The following is a 26,313-nucleotide window of genomic DNA, read 5'->3' on the forward strand; positions in this document are numbered from 1 at the left end:
ATGGAGAATAGAGAGGTAGTAAAATAAAAGGTATACGCACTTGTTTTACCTGTATGAGTCCGAGTGTGCGTCTTAAGGTGGTCTGACCGTGAAAACTTTCTCTCACACGTCGCACACTGAAAAGGCTTCACTCCTACACACAGATGGGGAGAGGGGGCAAAGGTTAGCACATTATTAGATGTTGCGTAGATGTAGACAAAACCAGGTGTCAAAAGAAAAGAGTACATCAATATCACCTAACTGTTTTTGTCTGTTCTGGGAAAACATTTGTAATACCGAGAATCTATGAAAGATTAAATAACCGATGGGCATTTATCATATGTCGGTTAAGTGGGGCTTAAGACATAACTGTTGTTGAACAAACCAACAGTTTTTCGTTTATCAGTGTTTCTGTGTGTGTGTGTGTGTGTGTGTGTGTGTGTGTGTGTGTGTGTGTGTGTGTGTGTGTGTGTGTGTGTGTGTGTGTGTGTGTGTGTGTGTGTGGACTGTACCTGTGTGTCGGCGCTGGTGTCTCTTCAACTGGTCTGAGCGAGAGAATCTTCGTCCGCAGTCTGTGAAGTCACACTGGTACGGCTTCTCCCCTGAAACATCAATACAACCATCACCACCATCATCATCATCATCATCATCATCATCATCATCATCATCATCATCATCATCATCACCATCGTCATCATCACCATCGTCATCATCCTACTGGGGAAATGTGACGCCATGGTGTGTTGCTTTAATTTATATCGGCTAATTACCAGCTATCAGACCAACCGGAAGAAAGTGCTGCTTTTCCATGCAGACGTATATGCTAAGATAAAACATTAGATGGTGCTGCAGACGATTTAATATGTTGAATTCTCAAATGACTTTCACATACTATAGTTTTTTTCTGAGAGCTCTTTTGGACTCCTACAGCCACCCTTCCACAAGCCATTTAGTATTTTACGCTTAGATTTTTCTCAGCCTCGTCTCTTAGATGCTTTAGGATCAAAGCATCTGTAAACGACCAAAGGGGCACCCTACATCATCGTGCTCTGTGACCCGCGTCACGTGTTCTCTCCTCTGAGGCTGTGTTAGAGGCTGGAGTAGGGCAGGCAGGTGTGTGAGAGGCGGGTGTGGTCCGGTCACCTGTGTGTTTGCGGCCGTGCATCTGCAGGTGGGACAGCTTGAAGTAGCGCTTGGTGCAGCCGGGGTAGGGACACACAAACGGGCGTTTGGTGGCGTCCACCGAGCGGGCCACCGGGGCCGCGATGCCAGGCACCCTTCGGACGTCCTGCATGGGGAGGGACGGACGGACGGACGGATAGAATTTGCAAGGGTAAATATATGGCTCTGATTGGTGGGAAGGTCAGAAGGTGAGGGATGACGAGGGTCTTACCTGCAGGCCCCGGAAGACCCCGTGTGTGTGTATGTGGTACTGGGCGCTGCAGCTCAGGACCACGGGCGGGGTGGGTGCGGGGGGGTCGTTCTCGTAGCTGGGGGCGTGGCTGGAGGCGGGGGGGACAGGGGTAGGCAAGGGTTGGTTCAAAGTTACCAATACTAAGGTCATCTGAAATGAGCTGTTGTTAAAATAAATGATACGATTGTGAGGTTTTTCTGAGTATAATATTGAAGTACTAATATAGTCCACTTCAATACAAACACAAATGTGTTGATTGCACACAATTGATGGATGATTTCATAATAACTATGTTAAAACAAAAAAATATTTCTATGTATTACTGTATATATTTGTTGACATTAAAAATTAAACCCACAAACATGCACAAACATGTCTCTATGTTATAAGCAAAGCTTGAGCTTATTATGGACGAAAGCCACCTTTTCATGGTAGATGCCAGAGTGTTCATTGGGTTCCACGCCATTTGGTACAGGTTGTCACTAAGCAACACACACAGTAGATGGGGTCAGTCTTCAGTGTCATGCTCAATCAACCAGCTTCTGTTTTTTAAGCATACTAACAGAAAGGAAACATTGCTTTAACGACTGCATAAACATCTGTTAGTGTATTAAATGCTCAGAAGCATAAAAAAGCCAAAGTCAGTTCTGCCTCACAGGTTAGACAATCAAAGGGTCGGGGGAGGTGATCGCTGGCATATTTGAGTGTGTCTGTGGATGTTCAAGAGTGTGTGTGTATTTGTGTGTTTGTGTCTGTGTGTGAGAGAGAGAGAGAGAGAGAGAGAGGAGAGAGAGAGAGAGAGGAGAGAGAGAGAGAGAGAGAGAGAGAGAGAGAGAGAGAGAGAGAGAGAGAGAGAGAGAGAGAGAGAGAGAGAGAGAGAGAGAGAGAGAGAGAGTGTAGTGCGGCCATTAAATCAGGGGAAGTCAGATAGCCAGGTTAGTAACACATCCTGTCCACACAATACTGAGTAACACACACACACACACACACACACACACACACACACACACACACACACACACACACACACACACACACATACTCACACACGCACTAGCTGAGTGCGTCCGTGCCTAGTACACCGTGGAGCGGTGCATGACATCACTCCACCCACCAATCATTAAAGGAGGGAGAATAGTTGCAGGGGGAATTTGGAAGCTGTTGCTGAATGTGTCCTTGAGTGGAAGTATGGAGGAGCACTGACGGCTAGCTAATCAGCTCAGAGCCGCGGTGAACTAGAGGCTTGCTGACGACTTGCATACGCTGCTCAGTGTGTGTGTGTGTGTGTGTGTGTGTGTGTGTGTGTGTGTGTGTGCTGATGTGTGTATTGGGATGTGTGTATGTGTTTGGAATTGTGTATGTGTGTGTTTGTGGTTCGGGTTGTGTGTGTATAGGTTTGTTGAGATGTGTGTGTGTGTGTGTGTGTGTGTGTGTGTGTGTGTGTGTGTGTGTGTGTGTGTGTGTGTGTGTGCGCGTGTGTGTGGTGGGTGTGTGTGTGTGTGTGTGTGTGTGTGTGTGTGTGTGTGTGTGTGTGTGTGTGTGTGTGTGTGTGTGTGTGCGCGTGTGTGTGTGTGGGCGTGTGTTTGAAGTTCTGTATTATGAAGCCTACAAACAGGGATCTTTTCCTCTCTTATCAAGTGTTGTTCCGCTGTTTGGGTTCCTCTTGTTCTCGGTAGTTAATAACAAATCAGGACAACATTCAAGGAATTTAACCTTAATTTGCCCCGTAACATGTTTTGCATCCCGTAAAGAAATGCTCCCAGAAGAAATCTGTTTCAATCAACAATGACCGAAACTCTTCCCAGTCTTGAGTATATGGAGAATACTTTCCAGTAATCCCTCATTTGTTTTTATTTTCAACTGGCACTTACTTCAGTTTCATTGAACTTCGACCCGTCTCCATCCATCTATTTTATTTATTTTCTACTCAGGATGGATACAGGGCAGATCAACCCTCCATCCCCCACCACTGTTTGTTTAGCGCCTGCTGAGCACCTGTGGGCAGCACTTAAAACAGCCAGCACCACAAATTACCACAGAGCAGGCTGACATAGGGCTTAAGCCTGGCTCGGGGCAAAATTTACGCATGTGCCGAAATGACCAAAGGTGTAGCGAGTCAAAGCTCTGCAGGCGGTTTGTGTGACGTGTAAGTGCTTCACGTTGATTCCTTACTCAGCGGACTGAAAAGTTAAAGAGTTCCTGTCCGCTGAAATAAAACCACAGCAATAGCGCCTCCTCCTGCAAAGCACTGGTTACTCTGAGTGCTGTTGTTGTTAATAGTGATGGCCGTCGCTCGGGTTTAGCATTTAGTTTTCTGTGTCAAGTAATACACCACCCATTAAATCCCAGTATTGTAATAAACCACATTATAATCTGTTTAGCATTGATTTAACGTTCATAAAATTCCACGCAGAAACGATCCCATCGCCTGCATTGTAAATTCAATGTGAATCCAAAAATTCCGACAATTCACAAACCATGTCACAAATTAATGTATCACATGAAAAAAAAAAAAAATCATGACTTGTTTGACCTGGAAAGGCTGGAACAGGGAGGAGATGGATACGGAAGCCGTACGTGACTAGAGCCCACGTACCTGTTGTAGTTCCTCAGTAGCAGCGGGTTGTTGGGACAGCTCTCGGCCGGGTTGTGACAGCCAAACATGGGAGGGGGCGCCGGGTACTGCTGATCTGCTGAGGCACAACACCCGCCAAGGTCACACATAATAACGCTGTTTTCCACACAACATTCAGCTCTCCTACAGAAGCCCTAAACACATTTCACATACATGACCATAAAAAGGCCTGTTACTTTCCACACCACACAGATGTGTCCACTCTGAATGCGCGTGTACGCAGGGCGGTGCAAGGTAGCGTTCCAACATGAACAGTGCGGCACAATGCTCCTTTTCAGCTCCATAAAGTATATTGGACCCCGGAGAGGCTCTGACATCGCAAAGAGACACATCAAACTATTTCCTAAAGCCATTACTTCTGCAGCTAGCAGCAATGCACTCTGAGAGCAGTGGAGTTATTCAGGTGTGTGTGTGTGTGTGTGTGTGTGTGTGTGTGTGTGTGTGTGTGTGTGTGTGTGTGTGTGTGTGTGTGTGTGTGTGTGTGTGTGTGTGTGTGTGTAATGTGTTGTGTGTGTGTGTGTGTGTGTGTGTGTGTGTGTGTGTGTGTGTGTGTGTGTGTGTGTGTGCGTGCGTGCGTGCGTGCGTGCGTGCGTGCGTGCGTGCGTGCGTGCGTGCGTGCGTGCGTGCGTGCGTGCGTGCGTGTGTGTGTGTGTGTGTGTGCATATTTGCATGTGTCTGTGTGTTGATTTGCATACTAACCTGGGTGACAGAAATACAGAAAGCAGAAGCGAATACACATACTCATAATAACCATGAATAGCATTTCAATATTCCTGGAAGTAGTAGTTTACCGCAAGGAGGGCCTCCCACAGCCTCCCTGTCCCATAGGCGGATAGGTGCGTTCTGAATAGTTACCCATGTTGCTCTGGGGGGGGAACGGGTCCTCATGTTTGAAGGAGAGGCCGGAGAACTGGGGACTGTGATGGGACGCAGTGTGTCCGTAACTAGGGGGTCCGTCCAGCCCCACTCCTCCATAGCCTGTGGAGGAGTCAGGGGGGATATTCAGATCAACCGGGACTTGAAAAACAACCAGGTATTAGTTGTTTCTGAAATGGGGAGATTTCTGGTCAGTGACTTGAATTCCAAGATAGTAGTAGTAGTAGTAGTAGTAGTAGTAGTAGTAGTAGTAGTAGGTTTATTATTATCCCAAAGGGAATCTTGGTTTGCAGACAGGTAAAAAGATAAAAGCATACAAGAAATATACGTTAAGACATCGACAATGACCAATACACATAAGACACACAGGAAACACACAACAGTCAAGTCTGGAATTCAGTAGTGTGCAAATTTAGCAAGGATATTGCCCTAGCTTGCTTCCCAAAAGAGCTGCTCCTCCATTCCTCCCTCCCTCCCCCCCTCCACGTTTCTTTGTTCAATGTGAGGAGTCAAGGATTAATCGATGACGAATACTACCGGTGCTTCACTTGTAACCATCCCTTTAGAATAATAATAAGGCTGCTAGTAATAATAACAATGACAATAATAAAGTAATAATACTCATTATAATAATAATTACACATAAAAGACCCATGCACTTAGAGATCTATTTTTGTTTTACAATTCCTATCAATTATTTTATAAATGAATAAGAAGTATCTCTTTTGTTTTTTATTAAACGCTGAGCCCGACTTCCTTATGGTACATAACAGAGCCAACACAATAAAAAATATATGATACACAGCTTATTGCACAATGATCTTCTGTGGCAAGCAACTCTCAAAATTCTCCCGCTTTGTGTGGGGATTTACAGAACAAGTTGAATAAAGATATTGACCTCACGCACATTTTTTATCTTTTTATTTTGTTGAGGTCGTTGCATTTTTTGCTCAGCTTCGCAACTGCGGTTCCAATCTGCTTTGTAATGGAAATACACTTTTTTAATCGCTACGCTAGCATGGGGGTTAGTGTGTGGTCGTCTTGTTGACCTGGAAAGGTTATCTTATTAATAAAATATACTACAGGCCACTGAAATAATCTACTTGTCTAGTTTACTTAGTCGCTTCTATCTAATTTAAAGGAGCAATTAAATAGTTGTCTCAGAAGCATTGGATTAACAGAACCCCCTCTTCATGGTTGTTTGCTTCATAATTTACAATCACTGTCAAAAGTTCTACAAAAAGCAATAACCCGAAAATAAAATAAACTAAAATGAATTCAAACTTTGATTGCTCATTTTACAATTTGAATTAGGATATAGTGTAAATATTAACATCCCTATAACACTGTAGTCAAAAACAACTCACAACTTCCACGCCTGTTTAACCCTAGCCCTATTAAAATGAAAAAGGCAATTTAGTAATCGCAAAATATTTTAAGCTTCAACAAATATTCACATTGATAAGAACAATTGCTACCATCTGCAAACTATGCATGGATATATAAATAGATACTGCCTTGACTGTTCCGAGGAAAACAGAAGTGCACATCGCTGACTCTCTGTATGACCTGTACCAGTAAATGGTGACAGGATTCCTGACACAGGACACATTGACCCAGCACGGTACCATTCCTCTCAGTCGGTCAGTCACAACACCTCATAGACGCCACACACAAAGTAAGGCCTAATGCAAGCAAAACACACACTTTCTCCTGAACTATGACAATAGAGACAAAGCCAAATTCCTGTAGCGCCAACAGCCAGAGACAATAAGGGATGTTAGATGCAACGCTCACTTCAATTAAAATACATGTCGATACGTTTGACATTTCTTTATTTATCTCTGCATTGAAATATTCTGCATCGACAGAGCGACGTGTCCAACGTGTGTCTAGGACTTACCCTGGTTCCTGGGAGCTGGAGGGTTGTCCAGACAGTTTGGCAGGTAGGCTCCGTTAGGAAACACCCTGGCTTGGCCCGTGGCTGGCTCCCCAAACGGCCCCACCCGACAGGGGCCCGCTCCGGTGAACTGTCCGGAGAAGTGCACCGTGAAGGCCCCCAGGCCACAGTGGGGGTCCTCCAGGGGGTCCGGACTGCCCCAGCCCGGCTCCTGCTTAATGAGGGAGTGGTGGGGGGGCAGGGAGCCGTACGGAGACCCAGGATGGAGGTCCAGAAGCTGCGTCCACTGGCCGCCCCCGACAGACACCCCGCAGCCTCCGCCGGCACCCGGTATGGGCTGCATGGGTGGAGGAGGGCCCTGGGGCAAGAGGGCCAAGTCCCTGACGTCGGCCCCCATAGCCCCCATGGCCCCGCACGGCTCAGTCAGCATGGTGGAAGACGTCTTACAGTGGTCCGCAGAGGGAGGAAGGGCCCAGTCCGAATGATTCCAAATGATTGGTTGCTGGTCAAGGTGCATTCAACTCTGGTCGGAGCTTCTGTTCACAAGTACAGAATGAGGATCACTGAACTCCCAAAAAACCTGGAATGGAATCCCCCAGAACCGTGCGTCCGCTAAGATGACATCGTCTCCTCCGTGGTAGTGGTCTCCGTCTCAGCCTGGTGCGTATAGCGATGGGAGCTGTGGTGTGAACTGGTAGGAACCTGTACGACAAACCTAAAGATGTCTGTGTGTGTATGTATGTGTGTGTGTGTGTGTGTGTGAGTTTGTGTGTGTGTGTGGAATTTCAGCTCATGTCCTGGTCCACAGTGGGCTGTTGCTTGGAGTGGGAGTGGCAGTGTGTGATTGTGTATGGGTGTGTGTGAGTGTGTGTGTGTGTGTCTGAGGGTGAAGGCGTCTTGTACGTCTATAGCTAATGTCTGGCTTTTCTTACTAGTCTAAAGAGCTCAAATACTGCCTAACCATTGGGCAGTGGGAGGAGTGAAGTTATCTAGGATGACTCCATTGCTTCTCTCTCAGCAGACTAGCTGCTTCTCAGTATATTCTGACTAATGTCACATTTGTGCTTGTGGGTGTAAAACCCTTTTTTTTTTTACATTTCACAAGGTCATGTGTTGTTTGAAGTGTGTGTGTGGACGTGTGGGCGTGTGTGTGTGGGTGTGCGTGTGTGGGTGTGTATTTGTGCGTGTGTGTGTGTCATAATGAACGTATAGCCAAATTCATAGTTCAATAAATCGACATATTTGACAAAGCATTGACCATTTTCGGTTCAAAGGGCGAAAGAAATTGTTATTCTACTTGTTTTTAACTGTGGTACCAAAACAAAACAAATGAACACATTACAGACTGTGAGCACAAATAATGAATTACACAAATAAAACAAAATAATGAAAAAAATATAATGTCAAACGGAATAAAGGGAAAGTGAATTTTTTTTAATATAAATGCTACAGAAGCTATAGTTTAACTCTCCTGGGTCGCTGGCCTGATTTACTCCCACTTATTATTTAGGGTCCTTTCCCCTGCTCCCCTTTGGGTGTCACCTAACGTCTGAGATGCAAATCTATGAGCGGAGTGGGGGTTAGTCTGTGTCCGTGCCCATGTCCACCGATTCCTGTCACCACCATCTGGAATACTAGTCTTGGCTTCCAGTGAAAGTCACTGACCTCCCATTCAACTTTAACGTTGGGTGGGGGGGGCTGGAGAAGCCCATGTGGGGGTGGGGGGGGTGCGCTCGGCGTAGATATAGAGATGAAGGAATGTACACAGGGAAAAGAAGAAATATTGAAGTCAGACAGATTTTTGCAAGCGATGATGATGATGATGAAATCAGTGGGCTTGGTACTTGCTGGGAAGGCCTTACAACTAGCTGCTCTTTCCATCTGGTTGCTCACTTATTGTGAAACATGTAAAGAAAGCTATTTAGGACACAGTACTATCCTTATTTCACCAGCGCAACTACTCGAGAACACTATTTTTTTTTTTTTCTTATTTCTTATTTTTTCTGACGTAATCCGACTTTAACGCTTCCCTAAATCTAAAGCCATTGTATTCCCCTGGGCAAAAAAACGTCTTCACTGATCACAGTTCTATTTTCGTATCTACGCTGCTTATACAGACACATCAAAAATAAATTGAAAGAGGGAGGAACATAACAGTAAACTCCTTCAATGGACCTGAGTCTACTCAGGAAGCCGCGTAGGCTATTATTGTTGCTACACGACAGCCCCTGTCCTTCGACCGATTCCCGTAAGCAGCACAACATGTTAAAGGCAAGACCGCAAACTCTCTTGGTGATTTTGTGTCATCTAAATGTGCTCTTTGACATTTTCCGGAACAAATAAATAGTGCAAAGGCAGCTCTCTGTCCCAGAGGGAGCCCAGAGCCTTTCCAAAGACATTCAAGTAGCCCATTTTTTTGTGGGAGGGAAAATAAAACCGGTCCAAAAACAATGAGACGTTCTCCATTCGTCCGCCCGCTACAAAAAATAAACACCAACATAAGAAAAGAAAAATCGAAAATGATACAACGCTTGCATGGAATATGCTGGACAAATAAAATATATCCTTAAAAAACACAAGCAGAAATTGCTGACCCAAGGCAGTCTCTGACTGTGTGCCTTCCCCAGTGGGGTCTTTTCACTGGGATTCATCAGGGGTGACAGAGCTCAGGAGAAAACAAGCCCTTTTCAGGGCCTTTGACGGATGGGAGCCCCCAAATACTCTCTGGTTCCTCAGATCAATCTCCGGCTAACTCTGGGTTTAAAACAACATCACTGCAGGGAGGAGGAAGGGAAACAGCCAATATACTGGCTCTGGGTCTGACCCCTGAACAGAAAGCCTGCCAGACTGGTGAGGAAGACAATCGCGCTTTGAGGCGGGCAAGTCTGTGAGGAAAACATTGTGGCTCGACTGAACGAGACACGGTAGGTGTAGGTATACTCAAGCACTTGATAGACATTGGTCTAGGTGCTGCTGCTCAGTGCCAGTGTTATTATTTTATTTTGATTACACGCGATGTACACATTATGAACTGTGGAATAAAAAAGCAGCCGTTAAATCATTGAGACTGTAAAAACATCAGACTGTAATTGTTTTAGTGCACAGAGGCACTAAAACGAGCGGATAACAAATCTCCAGAAACGTGTCATAATATTTCACCAGTCCCTTCTTTTTTTCGGTCCGCGGCCTCTACAGAAAAAGCAGTCATTGCAAAACGAATGGCTGCCATGAAAGAAGTGAGTCTCTAAGCCCTGTGGTGTCTTCTATCTATAATTCATTACATTTGCGACAATTCACCAAAAAAAGTCTGTTGAATAGTGTGGGGTTGGGGGGGGGGGGGGGGGGGTTCTCACAGTTTAGACTCCCCTGCTCCCCCACTTTAATCACCACAGATGTAGGCCTACATTTTGGGTTTTAATTTTCGTTCCTATCAACTGTGAAGACACTTCAAAGTGCAGGGTATCAGAACAGAGATAAGCAGCAATGGAAAGCAAGCAGGGGGTTCCGTGGCGTGTGTGTGTGTGTGTGTGTGTGTGTGTGTGTGTGTGTGTGTGTGTGTGTGTGTGTGTGTGTGTGTGTGTGTGTGTGTGTGTGTGTGTGTGTGTGTGTGTGTGTGTGTGTGTGTGTGTGTGTGTGTCTGTGTGTGTGTGTGTGTGTGTGTGTGTGTGTGTGTGTGTGCGTAAGACTTCAGACTGGTTTATTGTCTAAGCAGTGTCCAACGATGTTCCACACACGTCCACTCCTTTATGTTGCCGATTACACATCTCCCCTCTATCAATCCTTACATTTATCTTCCCATAGGTGATCCTCTATCAATCCTTAATACCCTCTACCAACCCTTACGTTATCCTCTATAACTCCAATGTGTTTGTATTTTTGGGTTTGTGTACGTGTGTGTCCGTCCTTGGACTTAATTATTTTTCACTTGCGGTTTCAAATTCCAATGAATACATGTGTCAATTTCGTAAACACATCACCAAACAGAAGTGGTGTGGTCATGTCTGCAATGCTCCATCCCACAGCCTCTAGTTCATCCCAGCAGGTGGCTGGTTAGTCATGGACGAGGCCACGTTTTATCAGACGTTTTACAGTAAACCTCAGCCTTTCCTGGCCTGTCACACCCCAGCAGCTGTGGATAAGTAAGTCAGTCAGCGTCTGCGATATTGCGAGCGGTTGTTGCGTTTTACCGTAACCTTGAAGATCGTCATGCATATTTGAGAATGTTTAACCGGATGACTCTGGCGACGTTGTAACGATGGGAACCACCACCCGACAGCGGTATACATTGTAAAAGTGAAACCATGGCCACCGACGGCAGATTGCAAGGGAAATACCAAGATTGAGTCTTTAACATTTCTGCTTCTTTTTTACGTTTAAAACGTGTGTGCCTCAATCACAAAGAGGTTTTTAATTTATTTTAGGGTTAATGTAGAAGACACCAGATGTTTCCCAAGATCGTTTTACTAATAGTGTTTCCAGGTTTCAGAAACTTCGAAAATAAATAAACACTTTTAACACCCACCAACATAACTTTTCCTTAGAAGAATTATTCAACTTTATCTTGAAGTTAAACTCGAGGTTTACTGTTACAAGTTGGATTGGACGTAAATGATTGGATCACAATAGTGTGTCTGTGTTCACTGTATAAATCATCATCAATAGAAAAGCAGTAAAAGTAGCAATCTTATCTGTATTTTCTACTGCTCTCCTGGGTAACGCACATTTTCAAATCTCTTGCAGTCAATCTGCAATGTTAGATCCTTTATTTAAAGTGTTCACCTTTTATAAAAGAAAAAAGAAATTGGACTGTGGATACATTTGTCCTTGATATGACTGCACTGTTTACAATTCCTTTGGCTTCTCCTCGTCAGCTCAACGTGGATAGCGCAAACGACAAGAGGCCCATCCGTCATGTATAAAGCCACGAGTCAACCTATCCAGACTGGAATATCCAAATTCCTGCAAAAAAAAAAGAAATGGAGCCTTTGCTCTTCTTCTCTTGCCATTAGGAGCAGCAACAAAGTGCACACATTCCAGATAGTGGAATTAATGACCTCAGATAGCTCACCAGCACTACTGTGAACCCTCCGTGATGGATGGCGCTGCTCTGACGGCGTGATATGAGGACGGTGTGCTGTGCTCATTAAGTGATATGGATAGATAACGGCGGGATTTTACATACCACAGCTTCTTTTCAAGTCTTACCAAATGTGCTTTCGCCAGCAAGTGAACCGTTTTCTTGGAGGGGGTGGGCTTTAATTAAACAGGGCCTGCAAACAAACACAAAGTTCAAATAAGCAATGTTTGATTTATTGTATGAAGAGGGGAGGATATTGGACTGTAGCTTTGTGGGAGTCTATCTCTGTGCTGCTTTTTTTGTGTGCATAACAGCAGAAAATATGAGTGCAGTGATGATGGACCAGCTGTTTACAGTTGTCAATACTAGGCTCGCTTACAGTAGGATAATAAAGTGTGACTACGAAGATGAATACATACGATGGAGGTCAACGCACTTCTGCTGTCCTCTGGGGGTGTACATTTAAGCGTTGATTTTGTGGAAAATTTACCAAAAAAATGTGTGTGTCCATGTTGAATGTGAACACGTCTCATTCCATGTTTCAACCGAAGGGAACACAAAGCAAACAAAAGCAAACATCAGGAGTTGGGTCAGCATGTAAATAGTTTAGCCATTGACTCCACCTAGGGAAGTTACTCAAGTGATGCATCCCGACAAGGTCACTGGCTGACGGATGAGCCCAACGAGGGGGATTTCTCAGAGGTTGCGAAGGTGAGAGGAACTGTGGGAACCAGACAATTAGTGGGTGAGAGGCAGGCAGCCATGTTGGAGGATAACCGTGAGATTGATTTACATGGATAATAACCATTTGGCAAAGGAAAGATACAAAAGAAAAGAAAGTTGGCTTGCTGACCCGAAAGAAAGAAACACCTGGGATTAGCTAACACACTTAACTCATAGCTGACACTCGACGTATAGCCATTAGTCTTTCAGCATGCTAAGCAGGCAATTTTCCAGCAGCTAAAGAAGTCCTCAGAGTAATTATTTTCAACAAAATAATGGCTGAATTGCATTAATATGAACCTAGCACACATGTGACTAACGGTAATTATAATTGCACCTGTACAAACAGTCTCAGTGATGGAGTCTCAGAAGTATATTTATGTATATGTATATGTAAATACAAATATTGCCCTGTTTTCCACATTATTTTGTAATAATTTACGATATGCTAGATGAAATGGTGTATGTTGTTAGTATACATTGAAATCCAATTAGTTGGATAAAATCCTACACATACCTTACCTTCCATTTTCTACATGGATTCTTGTAAGAACTCAAAAGTTTGACTTTCTGCCTAGAATGGTCAGCAGTCTTCCCCTGAAATCTGGACACATACACTACCCAGTTACATCCTATCAGAGACTTACTATAAACACACTCTGCCGCCAACACATTCATGTGGCTAATGGGGAGACTACAGTGTCAGAGAAAGGCCGTTCTTTAAAATGATAGAAAACAGACTAGTAGCGAATTACATTACATTTGTGCCAGGTACAGTGTCATTGTAAGTGTACGCCTTATTTCTGTGTGAAGCGTGTTCTTTTGAATTGTGAATATTGTATCACATCAACTTTAATCTAGGACAAAACATTGTCTTACTTGCACCTGGAAGCATCAAAGTGCCCCCCAAAAACGATGTTTTGGACTTGAAACTTGCCAGGCACTTGACACCAGTGGTTAGTCAGCTAATGAAAACCTCAACATTGCACAAGAAGACATATGGAGAAGTAGACATAAATTCCTTGCAGTGACAGCTTACAAGGGCAGAGAGAGAGAGAGAGAGAGAGAGAGAGAGAGAGAGAGAGAGAGAGAGAGAGAGAGAGAGAGAGAGAGAGAGAGAGAGAGAGAGAGAGAGAGAGAGAGAGGGAGAGAGGGAGAGAGAGAGGGAGAGAGGGAAGGAGAGAGAGAGAGAAAGAGAGAGAGAGGGGGAAGGAGAGAGAGAGAGATAGAATGAGAGAGAGAGAGAGAGAGAGAGAGAGAGAGAGAGAGAGAGAGAGAGAGAGAGAGAGAGAGAGAGAGAGAGAGAGAAGGAGAGAGAGAGAGAGGGGGGGAAGGAGAGCGAGAGAGGGGGGGGAGAGAGAGAGAGAGAGAGAGAGAGAGAGAGAGAGAGAGATAGAATGAGAGAGAGGGATAGAGAGATAAAGAAAGAGAGAGGGGGGAGGGGAGAGAGGAAGAGAGAACTTGTACCAGGCACTTGCCTTCCGAACAGCATTACGCAGTTGGTGAATGTTATGGTGAATCGCTGCTCCAACCATTTCCATCCACAACATTATGAGATGGCCTTTGTCCTGCTCAAAACTATACCACATGCTAAATGCTCCAAATGCAGTGGTAACTGTCTTGTGCAATTTTAGCACTTTCAAGGAATTATGATGAGACATCCCTGCCCGCCCGATAAACCAACCCAGTATCACGCTATTTAGATTGTGCTTGCTGTCACGAAAATGTATCTATTGAATCGTGGGCATAAGGGTTGCAATGACAGCATAATAATTAGAGTGCTTCATTTGTGTCTTGTGTTCAGCTGGTTTTGACATTACAAACTGCCATTGTTCTATAATCAACTGTAATTTAAATCTTGTTGGAATTCAACCAGAAATGCATTGATTTGTGCATTTTAAGTATTGAGTTGTGGTAATTGTGTTAATCAGCTATTGCTATGGCTTGCTTTATTCAGTCAACACAAATAAAGTACATTATTCCCCCCCCCCCCCCCCCCCCCCAGACCACCACCTTCATGGCACAATGCACCACTGATGGAGGAGCCCAAACTCCACGATGTAGGACAGCCTGCTTGACACTTTAACTGTTGTTGGTAACCTGAGTGGAGGGTTTTAGGGTGAACCAGAGGTCCACTTACACTCTTAACCTTACCCACCTCAATCACCCAGTGGCCTGCCACAGTCCCTGTGCACAGAATCTCTACTTGATAGATGGGTCGAGGAAGGCCCCATATCGGCAAACTATCAGTGAGTGGGAGTGTTGTTGCAGAAGCGTGTTCCCCTCTGATGCTTGCATTGTTCCAATTGGTGAGCTTTCTGGGGTCTGCCATGGTGGTCCACGTAAATCCATGTAATTCCATCAGATAACCTTTCCTGAATGACACCCTCACCCCTGTATCTCTCATCAAGCCTCTCAGAAGAAGATCGATATCTGGATAAGAGAAAAGTGAATGAGCGATTCATTATGGTTGAGCAATTTTGGAAGTCGTACAATTAAGGAGGTCAACTGATTCTATCAAAGAAAAAGAGATGTAAGTCCTAAAACAGTTTTAAGACCAAACTGGCCGTAGGTGAAATTACCTAACAACAAGACATATGCCATTTATTTATTTTATAAAAATAAAGGGTGGGGAAGAAGCAAGATAGGTTTTTACAGTTCCTTGATTTTCATGAAGTAGGTACCACCCGAATGCCCACATGAAGTTTCTTATAAGAGTTCTGTCACTTTAAGAGATTCACCCGGAAGTGCAAATACTACGCCGGCAATCTTTCCTTTACCCTGGGTAAGCAGTGGTGAGAGCGTGGATTTAAGCTAAGATCGCAAAATCATTCAGGATGAGCGTCCCAGCATTTATTGACATCACCGAGGAAGACCAGGTACGGCATTTGTGCATTACAAACGTAGTTCAGTGTCTGCCTAAACTCGTAGACACGTTATATAGGCCTAAACAATAATTAGCATAATAGTTAGCTTAGCATGAAAGGCTACTAGCAAGAATGTACCACAGCAGTGTTACTAGCTACCAGATGCTACTCTTATCTATTGCGGTATAGCAGAATATTACACCAGTCAAAGCCCGCTAGGCACACCATCGCTAATCTCTTCATCGTGTTCTCTATTACCAACCCGTTAACCACGTAGACCGGCTGCATTATATAAAAAAATGAATAAGAAGGATGTTGCCTGTTTTCATGTGTTCCCTTCTCTGGTACATACAATAATTCCGCACGTCCTGTTGACAGGCCTCGGAACTCAGAGCCTACTTGAAATCTAAAGGAGCCGAGATCTCTGAAGAGAACTCCACTGAAGGCGGACTCCATGTGGATCTGGCCCAGATCATCGAGGCGTGTGACGTCTGCCTCAAGGATGACGACAAAGGTGTTGTGGCACACACATTCAAATTAAATGTCACTTAATTAAAGTGTGGCTTATTAAACAATCCTAAATGGAAGTATTAATGAAGACCTCCATTCGTACTTAACGTAACTATTTTTGTTCTCTATCACTCTGCAGAGGTGGAGAGTGTGATGAACAGTATTGTGTCGCTATTGTTGATCCTCGAGACAGAAAAGCAGGAGACTCTCATTGAGAGTCTCTGTGAGAAGCTGGTGAAATTTCGCGAAGGAGAGAGACCCTCCCTAAGGATGCAGCTGTGAGTCCCATAACCATGTTTGTTTAAAGGCATTACACTAGGACGCATCTGGTAAAGTTCTCTTTAACCGAAGTACATTCAATAATCATATTTCTTTATTGTTTTTCAGGCTAAGTAACTTGTTCCATGGCATGGATGAGACCACCCCAGTGAGGTACTCCGTCTTCTGTGGGCTCATCAAGGTGGCGGCAACTTGTAATGCCATTGCCTTCATCCCCACTGACCTGGACCAGGTAAGAATCTGTTACCATGTCAACAGAGAGATATGGCTACAGGGCAACCTAACTTTGTCTATTCAAAGACACGTTTTCTCTCGACTAGAAAGGTTTTCTAGTCTGATTTTTAATTTTTTTCTCTCAATTGCAATGGAGCTCGATTGAACCGATATCAAAGGTCGCTACGAATGGAAGATTTCATGAAGTGTTTTGGTGATGTGTGCATGCTCAGGTTCGGAAGTGGATCATTGACTGGAACCTCAACACAGAGAAGAAGCACACACTCCTCAGGCTGGTGTATGAGGCATTGGTGGACTGTAAAAAAGGGTAAGTGTGGAATGATATCGGCCTGGCCCTGTGGGTGCATCTGCTCAAGGGGAGCCATTGATTGGCCCAGTTTTTCATGACTGGTCTGGTTTGTGTTGTGTGACAGTGAGTCGGCAGCTAAGGTGATGGTGGAGTTGCTGGGAAGTTACACAGAAGACAATGCTTCACAAGCTCGTGTTGATGCCCACAGGTAAGGAGAAGGGCATTGCTTTTTCCCCTCAATGCTCATTGAGAGTCCTATGAATTACATGGTCATAAACACATTTCTATGTCTTTCTACGACTATCCTTTTAGATGTATCGTCCGTGCTCTGAAAGACCCCAACACTTTCCTGTTTGACCATCTGCTGGCCCTGAAACCAGTCCGCTTTCTGGAGGGAGAGCTTATCCACGATGTGAGTATCAACATGGTAGCACTGGTTCTGCAATATATATTGCTTTAGTAGCTGTAAAATAAAAGTATCTATTTTTATTATTGATTTCTGTTGTTAGCTCTATTGTTTTCTGGTCTTGTATTCAAAAGTATTAGTTTACTCCACATTTTTTGGGGTTTTTTACCCTATTTATGCGTGCAATTCATAATTCAAGTCAAACTATAATTTAGATTGTAGCCCTCTTTCAAAATGAATTTGTTGAATGGTGACTCATTTGTTTTACATTTTTGAATATATCTCCCATCCTCTTTCCTAGCTTTTAACCATCTTTGTGAGTGCAAAGCTTGCGGCATACGTTAAGTTTTATCAGAGCAACAAAGACTTCATTGACTCCCTTGGTGAGTAGCCTTGACATAAGATAACAGATGCATGAATTCCCCATTCAAAGCCCATGGGTGTGTTCGAAACCGCCTACTTGCTTACTGCTTACTACCTACTAAATATTTGGCTTACTTCTCGAATCCTTAAATAATGATTGAGTAATCCATTTGAGTAATCGACGTTCAGAAGACCGTCCTTACTTAACCACCTCAGATGACGTGAATCAAATGACGTGTCAATAACCTACCGACCGGGCGCCGTTAATAAACATTATAAATAAATATATAAACGTCACATTTAACGTCACAGTACACCTTCAACCTAAGGATTTGTGGTGATATGTTAAAACAATTGTTAAACAATTATTAAAAGCACTGCTGCTGCGGCTCCCCGTTTAGCGCCATTGCTTCCACTGTTCTTTTGAATAGACGCAGTGCATTCTGGGGCAGTTTAGTACGTCTAGTAAGCTAGCGATGCTTACTCAAAATCTTTCCGGAAGTAGAAGACATTCGGATACTACTCGCTTACCTAAACTCGCTTACTAAGTTCTCGCTTACTCAATTTGACGTCATAGTTAGTAGGAGTAGTAAGCAAGTACGCGGTTTCGAACACACCCCATGCCTTTTGAGTCTTTAATGACAGATTGAGGCTACTTTGAAATAATGCATTGCATGACTATTTGATTAGTTGCTAGTTCTGTATTACTTTTTTCACTATCACAGGACAAATGTAACACTATGTTTTGACTGCGGGCCTGGTGGATATGCCTGTTTATATCAGATTAGTGTAGGAATTCTACATTTAGTGTGCAGTCCGAAATGTAGTTGTAACTGGGAAAGTTTATCCTTTGAATGATTGAGATGGTTTATGAACTGCTACTGCTACTGCTTTTAAAGATTAGTCAACAGCATATATATATATATATATATTTTTTTTTATCAGGATACATGTTCCATCACTCAAATGATTACACCCAAATATTGTTGACTACATTTCTTTTCGACGAATAATGGCACAACATGATGATATTATGTAGCTCCAGTGACATGATAATAACAACACACTGAGACCGTGAGATCCAACATGCACTGTTTACTGAATAGGAATGCGTCTTGTCAGCAGCACAGTCTTTGTGTCCCAACGCTGCAAGCTGAGGGGTAATTACTGAAGTGTGTAGGGTGCCCACTAAAAACAGACGATGTGATGTAGTGTTTGTATTAATGAGTAGATTCCCTGACTGCGTGCTCCTGAATGGAGATCCAATTAACACAAGGGAAACTCCCAGAGTAAAGTGTAATTGAGCGTGTCTGTGTTGTGGTTAATGATCCTTGTGTGTTGCTCCGCAGGCCTGTCCCACGAGCAGAACATGGCCAAGATGCGTCTGCTGACGTTCATGGGCATGGCGGTGGAATTCAAGGAGATCTCCTTCGACACCCTGCAGCAGGAGCTCCAGACGGACGCTGAGGATGTCGAGGCCTTCGTTATCGACGGTATTGGCAAACGCTACTCCTACTCATTTTTCTTCTGTGGTTCAATGCAACCGTAGAGCACAGACGATGTCAAGAAAAAGAAAACTTCTTAGTTGGTCTTTGACATCTTCCCCGCCTTCTTCACAATATGTTGTATACTTTTGGGGTGATACTTAATCGTTGGCTTGAATGCTTGCTTAAATTCTTTAACCAGCCCTTCTCTGTCCGTTTTCTTCCGACTCTGCAGCTGTCCGGACCAAGATGGTGTACTGCAAAATTGATCAGACCCAGCGAAAAGTTGTTGTGAGGTAAACCGAAGTCCAAGATTTGTTGTTTAGCTTGATAGTTTGGCTCCAGATTCAAAGCAACTGTACTTCGTTCAAAAATGGGCTCAAATGGGTCTACTATATTTCCTCATAAACGTGCGCCATGGTTCTCGTGGCTGCTTTGTTGTTCAGAGTTATTTTCATCTGTATTCCCTCTCTGGTTTCCACCTCATCAGCCACAGCACTCATCGTACCTTTGGCAAGCAGCAATGGCAGCAGCTTCATGACAACCTGACCTCCTGGAAGGCTAACCTAGCCACCGTAAAGACCAGCCTGCAGACTCTCTCACCATCCGCTTGATTCTCATCCCTTCACTCAACTGCCCAGGTTACCATCTCGGCCTACTATTCCCATTAATTCCTGAACTCTCAGGCGAATCTGATCACCATTTGTTTTATATTGACCCAAAAAATAAAAAATGATGGAGATCCCCTTTGGTTGCATTTCAATCATTTTATCTTGAACATGGTTGTGTATAGTTATAAAATATTTTTGTGTTTTACAATAGTTATTTAGGTTGCATTAGGAATGATTTTATCCTATACATGTTACTGGATTTCCTGAATTAGTATTAAAATGTATATTTGTAAAAATTAGAACTAGAGTTTATGTATATTCTCAAATATAACTGAAAATTATTAAGTATAACTTTTCTCACGGCCGGAAGTATCTTTATGAAGTGCTGTTGGAGATACTTCAGGTAAGTGACAGTCGAGCGGCACTGGAGAGGTGGTCAGGGTTATGGCAGCTCCAGAGACACGCCCTTACGATGACCCCCTGTGAACTGAAGTGATTGACAGTACCGTTCGTGTCATCATCCAAGGCTGATTCAGTGTCTCTAAAATGTGGACACGCCAAGTGGGTTGTGGTTGAGCTTCTTCTACTGTGAATCACCATGACTCGATCTTGTGACCTCCTTTTCATGACTGGCCGTGGTTAATATTCTAAACTCGTTTTAACCATGAAGTGAAGTGTTGCATATCCCTTAGTTTCCCTTAAACCTGGCCCCTGTCCAGAGGGATATCTGGTGATATTTATGAACAGCATTAAGTGCTTGAGGAGTGTGGGAGTGCCTTGCTGGGCCTGGAAGTAAATCAGCACGGACCGACATAGCACTCCAGCATTGTTTCAGCAGGCTCGTACAATAAAAAAGACCGAACATTTGTTAGGGAATATTAATAAAAAGTATCAGTTTCCCTTTATTCAGGAGTACCAATAGGCCATAAAGCCATACTAATTTCTGTGGGAGTCAGACCATGGAAATAGGACAAAACTAAAAGGAATACTTGTTATAATCAAGGCATCGAATATACATTATTTTCTGCTGTGTGCCCCTCAGGAGTATGTCCCCCGCTTTGCTTATTTCACTTGAAATAAGAGTTTATACTTCCAGTAGAATTTCTGAACAGAATGTTATACAAGTCGAATGATAATTACATAACTCGGCACTACCCTATCTGCTTGATTTCAATTTAGCCAACTAATCTCCCAATTGGACAGGCACGGAAAAAAGGGTTTCCCCCCCCAAGCACCCCAAAACAACTCCACTAGGCCATCCCCAGCCAGCCGAGTTGTTGGGTGATGTCATTACTCCCTCCCCCCCCCCCCCTCCCACTGAGTCTGCAGAATCTCAATGCTCACTCTTGTGCAGTAGGTCCACGAGGGAGCAGCATCTTATCAGGAAGAATAAATCACACAACACGTTCACCGGAGCACCACCTCATCACCACCAGCACCCGCCAGGTGGTGGAGCACCCGAAGGAGAAAACCGCCACGTCAAACACAAAGCCTTGCATTGAGAGGGGTCTCAATGTGTTTGATTGTCTATTCTTCTTCCTAACTTTTTTTTTTTTTTTGCTATTTCGTGTCTTCCTTTTTTTTGGTCACAGCAGAAACATGCTTGATGTGAGACCTGCCAGATGTGGCTGGTTTTATCTCCTCCTTATCAAAGTCGGATACAACTAGTTCCAAGTTGTTCTGTTGTGTAAAATATAATGTAATTGTGATACAATTCCAGGGGTGAGGCTAGATTTCCAACGGACCACTTACACACAAACAGCTCAGATGATTCCACGTCGACTGATTATGTTCACAATTGAATACCCAAACTTGGTAGTTTGGGCATTTTACTGCTTCAAAAATAATTTCACACAACTTGCAGTAGTATTGTAAATTCAATTTACCCTGCTTCTTTCCACCAACATTCTTCATGTTAAATCGGAGACAGACAATATCCAGACACTCAGCCACTGTGTGTCTGGATGGCTATGTTTCAACATAGCCATCCAGCATTTCCAGATTTGTTTACTTTCAATTGATGTTGCATTGATCCCATTGGGTTATGAAATTAGGTGTGGATGTATAATGGATCGTTGGTCCAACTATTAACTATTAACTATTAACTATAATCACAACACACCCCAGCTCCACTCATAATCATTGATGGATTCCCAGTACCCTTCTCCTCCAAAGTCAAGAGCCTCGGCGTCATCCTGGACAACACCCTCTCATTCGCACCCCATATTCACAACATCACCCGGACTGCATTCTTCCACCTCCGCAACATCGCCAGACTCCGCCCATCACTGACCCAATCCAGCACTGAAATCTTAGTTCACTCATTTGTCACATCACGCATAGACTACTGCAACGCCCTCCCCACCAAACTCATCAACAGACTGCAGATCATTCAGAACTCAGCCGCCCGGATCATCACCCGCACCAAATCATCTGACCACATCACCCCTGTCCTCATCCAACTTCACTGGCTCCCAGTACACTACCGCATCCAATACAAAACCCTACTCCTCACCTACAAAGCTCTCCACAACCTAGCCCCGAGTTACCTCTGCGACCTCCTCCAAGAATACACTCCCTCCCGCTCCCTCCGCTCAACCTCTGCTGGACTAGGCCTACTATGTATCCCCACATCACGACTCAATACAATGGGTGCCCGGTCATTCAGCTGTTCAGCACCCAGGCTCTGGAACTCCCTCCCCCCACACATAAAACAGTCGGACACCATTACAACCTTCAAGTCACAACTCAAAACTCACCTGTTCAAACTCGCACACAACGTCTAACTGATCACTGTCTTGATTGTTTGATTGTCTTGTTATTGTTTTATTTATTTTTCCACAATGTCTTGTTTTTAAACGATTTATATGACTTTATGCTCTGTAAGGTGACCTTGGGTGCCTTGAAAGGCGCCTCTAAATTAAATGTATTATCATTATTATTATTATTATTATTATTAATAGTGACAGACATTCAGGAATGTATAATATTGTCTTTTCACTTTATTCATATTATAGCCCAGGCACAATTCATATTATAACAGTGGATGTCCTTATATGTTACTTATAAGAGGCGGCAAATGCCCTTTTTACGCTTTGATTTATATAAATAATGGCAAATATAAACTAGTCCCTTGGATGAAAAGGATAATTATTCATGTACGTTTATGGACAAATTTAACATTTAAAACCACCCCACCCCTTTCGCGTCAACTCAGCTGTTTAAGTTTAGATGGTGTCAAGTGCCACCTAGTGTCCATTTGTTTGTCATACAAAATTATAATCAGCAAAGTGATACCTCGAAGCTCGATTGGTTAGGTCTTCACAGGTAGTTTTTGAGCAGGTGACGTCACAGTAATTTGGAGTAAACAGAAAGTTGTGCGAAGGATCAGCAAGTAGTAATGGTTTGCTTCTTTAGTACTGTATAGCTGACGTACAGAAAATGTACAGCTATCCACTTTCAAATAGTTTTTTTTTCCAATAATACAGCTGTTTTGGTCGCTCGCTGAAGGTAGATATATTTTCTCATTCAACAAGCGTCGAAGTCAGGAGAACACTCAAGATCGGAGTTGTGATAAATAACAATTCGGCACAGGCCTCGACTCAGTGGGAAACAAATATTCTTTCAACACTGCAATTTTTCCTTATATTGAAAAGTATAAAGTAGGGGAGTCTACGAGATAATAACTATCAGATTAAACCCCTCGCCAGGTCGGTACAGGTGGATACCTTTTTGGCAATGGCCGCTTTTCTCTTTCTATGTACACTTTTTCAAATACTGGCATTTGGAGAGTTTGCTTGTACTAGACATTTGATGTCAATAGATGGAGGACGAGAGGACAAGTTGAAGGAAGGTAAATTATTTTCTTACTGGATGACACAATTTGAATCTAATTTGCCTACATGGTGACACCGTTTTTCTCTGGTTTATTTGACTGAAGTTTTCCTAGAAGAGGAGAAGGCAAATCGGTTCTTGGGACGCCATCTACTGTTCAACAGGTTTGACTTTGAGATCTTCACTCCGGGAAATTTGGAAAGAGAGTGTTATGAGGAAGTGTGTAACTACGAGGAGGCACGGGAGGTCTTCGAGAATGACATAGATACAGTTAAGTGGTTAAATCGCGCTTAATCAATACGATTCAAATAGCAGCAGAAGCTTTTCATCACAGCTCATGTAACTGATTATTGTACTTTATTTTTTAGGGTGCATTTTGGAAAAAGTATAAAGAAGGTAAGACACAAGTGCTGATGAGAAATTTTGATTATTTCCTTCTTTCTTCCCTTTGAGACACACCTTTGACAATGGTATTATGTTTATGCTTGTATGCTGGATGTAAATCCAGAATTCAAACAGTTACCATGCTCTTAATTTTACAATTTCTGTGTGTGGCTGTCCAGATGAAGGGAAGCGACCAGGAGGACGGCTAGATGTTACATCTCTCCTGGTGGGGTTGATATCGGCTGGGGTGTCCGTGGTTGTCATAGGCCTTCTCTCCTGGTACTTTTGTCATGGCAGGTGTAAAGAAGGCTCCTCGCGTACCAGGTACCCCAGTCCTATTTAAATTTGTAGCTCAAAATCGGATGCCTCAATAAGCCATTGAATATTAAAGCGGAATGACTACATCTGTTGGTGTGCAATTAAAAATAAAATAAACTTTTTTTTATTAGCTCAGTCAGGGTGCGTCGGAGGCGCAGTAACGCATCTGTGATCCTACGGAGGCTGGAGGAGGTCGCTCTACAGCCGATGCCAACATTAGACAATCCTCCGATAGAGGGCATCCCCCTCCCGGACCTGCCCACCTATGAGCAGGCTATAGCAAAGGCCGGGCCTCACGATGCTCCACCACCTCCTTATCCTGGGTACTTGTATTTGCCTGCTTGTTGTTTATTCTTAAAGGAGCTGTAAGCGATGTTGTCTTTTTGGCTAGCTTCCTGTCCGTTTTTTAAGTTAGCCCTCCCCTCCCTTCTCCCCAGCTCTCGCTTGAGTCCTGGCTCTTTTTCCTGGCAGCTTTCTTTTCCTCTTTCTTTTCTCCAGACTTGTTTTCTTGCTTTGCCTGTTTGGTTGTGTAAGAGCGCTTGAATTGGTAGCAGAAATGGTGCTGAATTTCTGCTGCCTGTACGTCAAGGCGCTGCGAGGAACCCCTCTATGGGGAGTTCTCTCTCCTGATTTGACAAAAAAGGAATGGGATACCATTAAAATTAAATCTGTATACTGCAGAGCGAAGGCAATGGGAGACCCATTTAACCAGGCCAAACACTCACTATCCATCTGGCCATCGCTCTATCAGTGATGGCAGTCAGATTATTAAGCTATTCAACACTTATTCTATCACTCGATTACAGCGCCTTTAATAAAATACTATGTCCGAAAAGATGACAACCTCTGTATTCTGTCAATGATAATCTTTTCTTTTCTTTTTACCAATGTTGTATCCTGTCAGCTCAAGACCTGGGAGTATTCGGCGATAGTGTTTTGGAGGCAAAATACTTCACCTGACAACATTAAGCACAACTTTACAGTTTTCATTTATATTTATCTGTGCCCCTGACAAAGAATTACCTTTGGTCAGACATCGTCATTGAGGCCAGTCGTGGTTTTGATTAATTTAAGATTTTTTGTGAATCATTTGATTTGCGGCTTATTACACTGGTCTGTTCAAGCACTGTTCATGTAGTTTAGTTATACAAATAGAAATAGAAATTAAGTGAAGTAGATCTGAAGGCTGAGAAATGTAGAGCTGAACTGCAATCAAGATTATGATTGTTCTGTTTTACAATACAAGTATTAACTTAAATGATGGGATGAATGTAAGCTTGTGAGAGAACTCCAGAGAAGAAAAGCAATGTATGAATATAATTACATTCCTTAATATAACTTTTTAAATTGAGATGCTATGGTTACGGTAATATTTTCTATTATTTTTCTTATCAAATTGTCTAAAGGATTTTTTTTGCTGTGGGTTATACATGAAGCTGTTGTTGGGCATATTCTACCACTAGGTAACATTATTCCACTGCAAACAAAAAATGTGTGTAGGCCAAAGCTCACAAAACTACATACTTTGAATAATTGGATTCTGCTATTTTGGGGGGAAAGGCCCAGATAATTTTGCTGTAATTTATAACAATGTCTTTTTAAATCATACCCAGCCATTACTTTGAATTATGAAAAATGTCTGATGTTAGTTCTGATGGTTTCCAAAGGTTGTTGGAACTTTTGCCTAATAAAAGTGAGGAATTTAAAATGTTATTTTGATATCCATCCAGTGTAAAGATGGAACATTGATCATTATTGAAGATTTTCCTGCTTCAAAGGTGGTCTCTGCAACTTTGGAAACCAAGGTTAACTGCATCACACATGACCAGAGAAAGCTACGTTTGTTATTCTCCAACCAAGTGATTGCAAATTTTCAATACATTTTTAAGTTATATCGTTTCTTTAACAGAGACACAGGGAATGCATGTTGTGCAATAATTGATATTGAGTCGGCGAGGAAGCGCCTGTTGAACTCTAAGAGGTGCTTATCAAATTCTTTGTGTTTATTGCAGGGAAGATAAGATTGAAATTGTCTGTAAATGAAATGTTATGAAATGCCATTCAAACAAGGATGCTCAACCATTTGTGGCTTTTTCTCTTAATTGACCATGTAGACTGAATACACGTGGA

General features: G+C 43.2%; 3 protein-coding genes across 8 annotated transcripts in view; 2 read left to right on the forward strand and 1 right to left on the reverse strand.

Annotated features, from left to right (window-relative positions):
* The window catches only part of wt1b (WT1 transcription factor b), an 8,806-nt gene extending 1,036 nt beyond the window's left edge, over positions 1-7,770 (reverse strand). Inside the window, exons 1-8 of one of the 6 annotated variants that reach the window (XM_060071795.1) lie at positions 6,808-7,760; positions 4,884-5,006; positions 3,990-4,083; positions 1,816-1,875; positions 1,373-1,481; positions 1,123-1,267; positions 492-581; positions 41-133 (exon numbers count right to left, since the gene is read on the reverse strand). In XM_060071795.1, the coding sequence (XP_059927778.1) occupies positions 41-133; positions 492-581; positions 1,123-1,267; positions 1,373-1,481; positions 1,816-1,875; positions 3,990-4,083; positions 4,884-5,006; positions 6,808-7,321 (1,228 nt within the window). In that variant the 5' untranslated portion in view covers positions 7,322-7,760. Of the gene's footprint in view, positions 1-40; positions 134-491; positions 582-1,122; positions 1,268-1,372; positions 1,482-1,815; positions 1,876-3,989; positions 4,087-4,883; positions 5,007-6,807 lie in introns of all 6 variants that reach the window. The other 5 variants (XM_060071796.1, XM_060071794.1, XM_060071798.1 and 2 more) reach the window with 5 other exon arrangements.
* Positions 7,771-15,323: 7,553 nt separating this feature from the next.
* Positions 15,324-19,783, forward strand: eif3m (eukaryotic translation initiation factor 3, subunit M). Its single transcript, XM_060071800.1, has 11 exons — positions 15,324-15,483; positions 15,850-15,985; positions 16,121-16,259; positions 16,369-16,492; positions 16,707-16,801; positions 16,908-16,991; positions 17,096-17,195; positions 17,491-17,572; positions 18,902-19,045; positions 19,272-19,332; positions 19,527-19,783. The coding sequence occupies exons 1-11, from the start codon at positions 15,442-15,444 to the stop codon at positions 19,648-19,650; spliced, it is 1,131 nt and encodes a 376-aa protein (XP_059927783.1). The 5' UTR covers positions 15,324-15,441; the 3' UTR covers positions 19,651-19,783.
* Positions 19,784-22,952: 3,169 nt separating this feature from the next.
* On the forward strand, positions 22,953-26,267 carry prrg4 (proline rich Gla (G-carboxyglutamic acid) 4 (transmembrane)). The gene is made up of 6 exons (XM_060071801.1): positions 22,953-23,500; positions 23,588-23,751; positions 23,850-23,877; positions 24,045-24,189; positions 24,315-24,506; positions 25,088-26,267. The coding sequence occupies exons 1-6, from the start codon at positions 23,386-23,388 to the stop codon at positions 25,113-25,115; spliced, it is 672 nt and encodes a 223-aa protein (XP_059927784.1). The 5' UTR covers positions 22,953-23,385; the 3' UTR covers positions 25,116-26,267.
* The last annotated feature ends 46 nt before the right edge of the window (positions 26,268-26,313 follow it).

Source organism: Gadus macrocephalus, chromosome 14 (assembly GCF_031168955.1).
Source record: "Gadus macrocephalus chromosome 14, ASM3116895v1".
Taxonomy (NCBI): domain Eukaryota; kingdom Metazoa; phylum Chordata; class Actinopteri; order Gadiformes; family Gadidae; genus Gadus; species Gadus macrocephalus.

Excerpts from the sequence above, each read along its gene's own strand:
- prrg4 (XM_060071801.1), top strand. The coding sequence starts at position 23,386 with ATGGCCGCTTTTCTCTTTCTATGTACACTTTTTCAAATACTGGCATTT. Across the intron at positions 24,190-24,314 it reads GAAGGCTCCTCGCGTACCAG|CTCAGTCAGGGTGCGTCGGA; the intron begins GTACCCCAGTCC and ends TTTTTTTATTAG. Across the intron at positions 24,507-25,087 it reads CCACCACCTCCTTATCCTGG|CTCAAGACCTGGGAGTATTC; the intron begins GTACTTGTATTT and ends GTATCCTGTCAG.
- eif3m (XM_060071800.1), top strand. The coding sequence starts at position 15,442 with ATGAGCGTCCCAGCATTTATTGACATCACCGAGGAAGACCAG. Across the intron at positions 15,986-16,120 it reads CCTCAAGGATGACGACAAAG|AGGTGGAGAGTGTGATGAAC; the intron begins GTGTTGTGGCAC and ends ATCACTCTGCAG. Across the intron at positions 16,493-16,706 it reads TCCCCACTGACCTGGACCAG|GTTCGGAAGTGGATCATTGA; the intron begins GTAAGAATCTGT and ends GTGCATGCTCAG.